Raw genomic sequence first — 8,199 nt, 5'->3', positions numbered from 1 at the left:
TTTCCAAGACGTCATCAAAACAACTTTATAATCACCCAAACTGCAAACTGGCCATATATCAGGCTGTTTTAGGTCACTAAAAAGCCGTCCATACGATGTCCTAGTGATGACGTCAAGATCATCCCCATATCGGCCATGATTTGACCTAGTCCTGAACATCACTGAAAGACATTGTAAACAACTTTTTAATCACCCAAACTGCCGTAAAAAGGAATACATCGATTGTCATGGTGATGACGTCCTGTAAATGACATCAAGATCAAAGATCAAAGATCATCCCCATATCCATATCTGATGTCCACAAAATCTTCCAATGAAATCAGCTTGTGCAAATTATTTTATTGTGTCACAAAAGCTGGCAAATAATCCCACTTTGAATAAGAACAAGCCAGGATTTTAAAATACGTGATTTGACCATTACAACAATTTAGTTATCTCCTGTCTAGGAGATTTCAGTGGAAACATATATTTTCTCTATAGGATTTGCGTATGTTAGTTGAAATAAGGTGATATTCTGGGCCAGATCTAACTAGACATGATAGGACTTGATCAAACCCCATTCATTGGCTCACTGGTCCAGGTTCGTCCATGTTTTGTTGGGAAAGACTCATTCCATTTTGCCTCCTTAACTTTGAAAAGTCAATCTATGCAAGGGCACATTGTTATGTCCATCTGTAAACAGCTTATCTCCGGCACCGTTGGACTGATCAGCATGAAACTGTATGCACACTCTCAGTAGGCCAAGGAAGAACCTCTGCACCAGTTCTTTCAAATCGGCCTCATGGTGGCGCTATAACAGCCTGCTTCAGGTTTTGGCCTATAACTCTTAATACATTTTATGTAATAATAATAATAATAATAACTAGATGTGAGGGCCGCTTTACATCTAGGCCCGATCCGTCCAGACAGCACTGGCCTATAGTCACTCTGCACACACGTCATGCGAAGTCCGGCCCCTCTGGCTTTGCGGCCCTAACCTCTAGTCCCAACCTCCCAACCTCGGTCATGTGATAAAGAGGTCAGACTTCCTGTGTCTGGTTGCTGTGGCAACCTGCCAGATCAGGCTGAGGGTCTGATAGGCAAATCAGAGAATCAATTAAGCCGAGTCTGATCACTGATCGAGGTGGGGTAAGATGCCTAAAACATAGCCATAGCTCTGATCAACAGTCTGTGGAGGGTCTGGTGATCCTGTGCTTGCAAATCGCGCACAAACTTTCGGAGCTTTTGTCAATTATATAGTAGTAAGATAAGATAAGATAGTAAGATAAGATAAGATAAGATAGTAGTAAGATAATAATAATAATAATAATAATAATAATAATACATTTTATTTGTAATGCACTTAATATTTGACACAAATTTCAAAGTGCTACATGGCATAAAAAGTCAAGAAAAAGGTAAAAATGATCAAATTCAAAGCAATACTAAGAGACCCCCCCTTCCCAGGACACAACTAATACAAAGTTTTAAGTTTAAAAACACACAAAGGCATCAATAACTCTTAAACCGTAGGTCATACAATCAAAATCTCTGGATGCCTTGGATTATGATGCAACTCCAAATATAGGCCCTGGCCATTTGTGCCAGGCGAGATTTTCCCCATTTCCCGTTTTCTTCCAAATACACTTTTTGCTAGTCCTCCTTTCAAATATTGTTGAAAAGTCACTCAAATTGGTACATATTAGTATCCCTGGATCGGAGTCATGTGATGATGGTACACGTTCTTAATTAAAACTAATATTATTTGGTTTAGCTATTGTATTAATTATTATAGCAGCACACACGTTTTCAGTGCACAAACACGTTGATCAGTGTGCATGCATAAGCCAGCAATATGTTAGGGTCAGTGGTCTATTAAAGGAGAATTCCGGACATTTTAAGTGTTATCTTTGATGTCTCGTTACTCACCTACCGACGTAAAAAGTGGCATTGTTTTTTTCCAGAGATTCCCCTGTCGTCATTTTTTCAACCCCCTCCGTTGTCATAATGGGAGCGAGTGGCTTAGGGAAATTCGTCTATTATAACCGATGCAAAGTAATTTTTTTCTCTACTACTACCTGGCAACTTGGTGTTGCCAGGTAGAGAAACAAGCAACCAGTGTTAAATCGTTCGGCGTTACCGGTAGCCTCTCAGGAACTTTCAGCGCATGTTTGACTATCATGAGACTCTACAATGAGTCGTAGTAGAGAAAAAAATAACTTTGCATCGGTTATAATAGACGAATTTCCCTAAGCCACGCGCTCCCATTATGACAACGGAGGGGGTTGAAAAAATGACGACAGGGGAATCTCTGGAAAAAAACAATGCCACTTTTTACGTCGGTAGGTGAGTAACGAGACATCAAAGATAACACTTAAAATGTCCGGAATTCTCCTTTAAGGGCATTATATTTTTGCCACAGACATACAAAAGTGATCAATATTGGGGGCTTTTACCTACAAGCTCACAACACAATACATCATGACATGTTGAGAGATTGTAGATCTGGTATTTTCAAAACATTTCAGAAATGTTTCTAATTATTTATTTATTTACTTAACCTATAATGACATGCCCAAAATGGGGATGCCAGGGTTAAAGAGGTTACCTATTCTGAAGAAAACCTTAAGACTGCCAGGAGGCTAAGACAGGTATTAAATGTGGTCTATTCCGTATTTGGGATTTCAATAATTGGTTCTTATCAGTACAGTTAGTGCTTCCATCACACATTACATGAGCAAAGGGCCATTTGGGTGCGGGTCATATCATATGGTTATTATCGGAGGACAGTGTTACTTGAGGTCAGGTGCAGATCAAGTTCTGCCAGTTCTACCATACCAATCGTAGCTTCGATAGTTGTGGTTTCTTTCCATTACGGTGATATCTTGATGAGAAATCTTCTATCATAGTTGTGTCAACATAGTTGTGTCAACTGTGTCAACATAGTTGTGATGTAAGATAATGTGGTACAATGCAAAAAGAAAGGTCAGAGTCAAAACCATCATACTGTACGTACATGATGATCACAACTAAGTTCATGCAAGGGCTCCTAACTCTGATCAGAGGTGAGCAAACGTCTAATAAGCTGGAGGTTTGATGGTGATTGTGGACTGCAGGCTGTGGATCAAGGGTTTCCACTGCTTATGATTGTGGAGTGTTATTATAGTTAAATATTGTTATTTTTGGACACTTTGAAACACTTTCTATCAATAGTGAAAATATTTTTCAACAAGCTTTACTTGTCCAGTTCTGCCCTCCTTTGCTTTTGTAGCAAATGGATCCTTCTGAACAGATCTATTTTCGATCTTTTCATAGTTTCATTGTCTGACCACACCACATATGAATCCATTGTCTTAAAACATAAAAGGTTTCTCCAACAAAGGATTAAACACACATTTTCAGGTTGCTATTAGCTATTATCAAACATTACTTCTAGTTGTCTTGTCCTCACCTGATGCAATCATGTACAGTACCTTGTACAATACCACAAATCTCCTGCAACATATTAATGAGCATGTCATCCCGACACTTTACGAGTCACCAAAATTATTCAAACCAATTTGAATTCAAAGATTAGATTGTGAATATTTAGTATGTTTTTACATTGTCATGAAAAAAATATATTTATTCAAAATAAATACAATTAAATAAAATGGGCCACGGACACCCCTGGTTGATGACCCCTGGTTAGGGTAGTTACACATTCAGATACATTCAATATTTTAATAATAAACGGGCCCCTTTTGATACGAAAATAACCCACGGGAAAAGTGAAGGTATAGGCTATGCCACTGCACCTATGCAGACACCAGATGCAGTGTTTTCCTCGCGATTTCAGAATGTTGTTTTATGCCTAGACAACAGCTTGTAAATCAACACAATTAGTTGATAGTAAGGCTAGTAAGAAAAAAGATATGTGATTTGACCAATATTACAACTATTTCATTATGAGTAGTTTTCAGTGGCAAAGTATTCTGTATGTGGAATTTATGTTAGTTGAAATAAGGTTATACTCTGAGCCAGATCTGACTAGTTATGATTTGACTTGATATGGCCTCGATCGGACCCTCTCTGATTCATCCAGGACGTCCTGCTCATGCTTCTAATTTTTCTTAACAATTGTCATTACATACCTGTATCTAATGTATTGATATTCCTTTTCTAAGGTGCATGTACTGCTTTATCTCAATGTTAATGTTTGTACCCTGCTTGAGCATGTTGCTGCATGTTACTGCATGTGCATGTTTGTACCGGTTTGCACTTTTTTATGGTTATTCTTGTGTTCATGGGTATGTCTCCATATGAAGTTTGCTACTTTGGGGTTGAACTGGTGTGGTGGGAGCAGCCAGCTTTGGGAGAGCTCTTGTCTTGTCTGTCTGCATGGATGTATTTTGTTGTATTGTTTGTGTATTGTATGCCTTGTTCATTTCTGCTAAGGATCCCCTCGAAAATGAGATGATGCATCTCAAGGGGTTTATCCTTCTAATAAAGGTATATAGGTACAAGCAGTGAAATGTTGTTGGGACATGTCCCGCAGATTGTGCTACATACATACTGTATACAGTACATAAAGCAAATAATATATTAAAACAAGAAAATAAATAATTATCTGTGTGCTGTGGCTTATGCATGATTAATATCTGTCCAAGGCAGCATAGTGAGCAGGGTTCATAGCATGACTTTATAAACCTACAATGACAATGATGATTTGTTGCCAAAATTCCTCATGCCTCAACGAACAGTGACTCGCTTATCCGTGCCAATTTCCTCGTGTTTTCCACCAGTTATGTAACACTAGATATTTTATTTTATTTTCCTCCACCCACACACACAACCTGTGCAGGATGCAAGAGGCTATAAAAATACAGGTGCATCTCTACTTTTCTCATCATCAGCTGAACAAGATTACATCACAGAACAACAACCAGACATCACTGGTAAGGCAAAACTCAACATTAAGTTCATTTTTAGGATTGGTTTCTCATAGGGCTGCCTGATTATGGCTGAAATTATGATCATTATTTTTGCTTAATATTGCAATTATAGTTATTAATCAGTTATTGGTAATGATGCTTTTAGTGGAATATGTTTTGAGGTTCCCACCTCATAGCTAACAAGTCAGCTATGAAGGATGGAGGATAAAGGATAAAGGATGAGGTGGGAGAAGATGAACAAAATGAAAATAATTATAGTATTTTGGGCTGAGTTAAATCACAGGTCAAATTGACTATTATTATTACTATTATTCAACACCAAAAGTAGGGTACTCCACACTCTTGAGTGTCAAATCATTGAAATCACCCTTCACTTCCAGTTTGTTGATCTTGTCCAACTCACAGACGTAGTTGTAGGTGAACGTAACATCATTGACCTTGATGAGGAACCTGGTATCTTGGGCAGTGATGGTCAACTAAAACAGACATCTTGGTATGAGTGTTAAGAATATTATAGGAACTGAAAACTAGCATTTTCACTACTGCAATGACAGACCAGGCCAAATAGGGTTCAATCTAAAAGGCCTCGCAAGTATTTACAGATGAACAATGTGGGGAAAAGGCTATACAGTACCTTAAACTCGATCCCGTTTGGGAAGGGATTTGGTCCAAGCTTCTTTGTTGTCTGTTTATCATTCAATACATTGATGGCAGCCAATTCTCCTTTAGTCAAATCCGCAATTAAAGCAAACGCTGTCCCTCCTTTGATCATATCGAAACCAGCTGAGAACCTAAAATGAAAATGAGGTTAACGGTTAACTCTCTCCCACCATGATGAGTTTATCATCACACACGTCTCTTAGTGCAGATAAGAAGTGCTCGCACAAGGGATCATATCATTGATGTCGGGTGGAAACCTTGTAACTCCAATACCGTTCCTTTTTTTATTATAATAAAAAAAAAGTTTAAACATTTTAAAATATTAAAAATAGTCAATCTACAAGCTCAACTACGAGCTTGTAGATCTGCTATTTTCACTACTTGTGTGCGACACTCTTGTATGATAAAGTGGGGCATTCATTTACGAAAAGGTTGAAGTATGGAGATACCAGGTTTCTGTCCGACAGCAACGATATGCATCTTGATTATTAATTAATGACACAGTTGAAATATAAAGCATTGCATGATGTGGAGCAATTAGAGTTGTTGCTGCTTGAGAGACAAAACTTGGATGTTGCAACTTTAATGTTGAAGGTTCTAATCTAGGAAAGTTACAAAACTGCTAGAGAGTCTGGGAAATCTATTCATCAGCTATCTATTTATTCCCTTAAACAAACAGACAAATGTACCTACAAATGATCCTCTATGAGCGTCGGTTGAGCGTCGGTATTCGGCAGCCACGGCCACACCAGTGTGCCAATGATCACGAATGTATCGCCCCTGGTGACTTTATCGGGCAGTGAGATGATACACGGCACAGGCTAGGAGAAGATGAGGAATAATATATTAATAACTTAATAATATTATTAATAATAATAATACAATAGTGAATTATCCTGTAACATGCTTTGATATTGAATATAGCACTCCCAATTTCTTCAGCAATTCAATTGTTTTGAGTTATAGTTCAATAATAGTGTGGGATTATATATATATATATATATATATATATATATATATATATATATATATATATATATATATATATATATATATATATATATATATATATAGAGAGAGAGAGAGAGAGAGAGAGAGAGAGAGAGAGAGAGAGAGAGAGAGAGAGAGAGAGAGAGAGAGAGGAAGAATGCAGAATGCTTACCGGATTCGTGATTACGGTCATTCTCACAGATTAGAGTTGAATTCTTGTTGAACTGATGCAGTAATGTTGCAAGATGGGTAGGCTACTGCTCACTCTTCTATTTATATTGTAATCTAGGGGTGTAAACATTCATGTTGGCACCCTGCCCGCCAACCTTCTTCAGAACACCTTGAGAGAGAGAGAGAGAGAGAGAGAGAGAGAGAGAGAGAGAGAGAGAGAGAGAGAGAGAGAGAGAGAGACGATGGTAAATGCTGTTTAACCCTGGTGAATATCATCAGCTCCTTATATACTGTAGGACCAAATAAATAACAATAAGTAACATTCTACGGTATGGATGCTGTGTCTAATGTATTAGTTTACTGTTTAAAGGAGCTACACCATGAATTGTCCTTATTTTTTTGTGTGTTTTTGGTCTCCCCTACCTCTCTTCTATCCCCAAAAACACCCAAGTTTGAGGACTCAGGCTTTCACAGCATATCTGGGGTTTTATGTAAATTGGTCTCAAAACAGGCCAACTGATTTTCCCCCGCCGGTGACACATGCGATACCTACAAAGCAAACTTTTTTTTAAACTTTTTTACTTTTTCCACACAGAACCAGGAGATAACATAGAGACACACGGGGACTACAAATTTCACGCCCACTTTTGAGACAGCGCCGCTACTCGAGGTCCGTTAGAACGATGAACTGCAGCTGCCAATGCATTCCCTATGAGAGGATATGAAAGTTAGCCTACTTTTAAAATTATCCTGCATTAACTGAAGACGATATTGATTTAAATAAAAATATGTTTCCAAATGTATGGAGTGTCTTTGTCAACATATCTTCTTGTTTTCTTAATAGTTGATGTGTTTCACATTTAATTTGCCACTTTAACGAGTTACCCATAATGCTAACACAGCAGAGGGTAGACAGCAGACGGGCATTTCAGTGACATCACTGTCTTTCCTAGCGCCGAGCGCCGACCAGTGGCATACCCACTGTAGAGCAACCCGATCTCCAGAGATTACCGTAACATTGCACGGAACGAGTGCACTTCATTCCGTGGATAGCCGCCTCGGAACTCCCGAATTGCGTGCATATGGTACGGCGCTGCCTTGTGACAAAACCATTTCGGAGGCGCGCAGTCACAGGCGAATTGTCACCCCGTGAAGGACCACCGAGGGAGCTAAGGCGACCGAGTTGCCGTCCTGAACGGTGTGACATTCGCCTGTGCCTACTCAGCGCCGTTTGAGTTATGTACCGATAAGCACAGAATCGTAAATTTTATTGTGCGGACTGCTCTGCTTCCGGGTTTTTCCGTGTTGCGACTGGTTACGCCCACCGTGGGACTCGCCGTACATATGCACGCAATTTGGGAGTTCCGAGGCGACTATCCACGGAATGAAGTGCACTCGTTCCGTGCAATGTTACGGTATTCTCTGGAGATCAGGCTGTGTAGAGGCAGGAGAGGCGGTCGCCTGC

At 39.2% G+C, this 8,199-nt stretch overlaps 1 protein-coding gene across 1 annotated transcript in view; it reads right to left on the bottom strand.

Annotated features, from left to right (window-relative positions):
* Positions 1 to 6,881, bottom strand: part of LOC308099115 (uncharacterized protein) — an 8,431-nt gene extending 1,550 nt beyond the window's left edge. Inside the window, exons 1-4 of the mRNA XM_080447718.1 lie at positions 6,736 to 6,881; positions 6,267 to 6,394; positions 5,548 to 5,704; positions 1 to 5,389 (exon numbers count right to left, since the gene is read on the bottom strand). The exon at positions 1 to 5,389 is cut by the window's left edge and continues 1,550 nt beyond it. Coding sequence (XP_080303844.1) covers positions 5,222 to 5,389; positions 5,548 to 5,704; positions 6,267 to 6,394; positions 6,736 to 6,756 — 474 coding nt within the window. The 5' untranslated portion in view covers positions 6,757 to 6,881 and the 3' untranslated portion in view covers positions 1 to 5,221. The remainder of the gene's footprint in view (positions 5,390 to 5,547; positions 5,705 to 6,266; positions 6,395 to 6,735) is intronic.
* Positions 6,882 to 8,199: the final 1,318 nt, after the last annotated feature.

The sequence above is a fragment of the Gymnoscopelus braueri genome (genome assembly GCF_963280865.1).
Source record: "Gymnoscopelus braueri genome assembly, chromosome: 13".
NCBI lineage: Eukaryota > Metazoa > Chordata > Actinopteri > Myctophiformes > Myctophidae > Gymnoscopelus > Gymnoscopelus braueri.
This window is presented reverse-complemented; position numbering and strand designations above follow the sequence as displayed.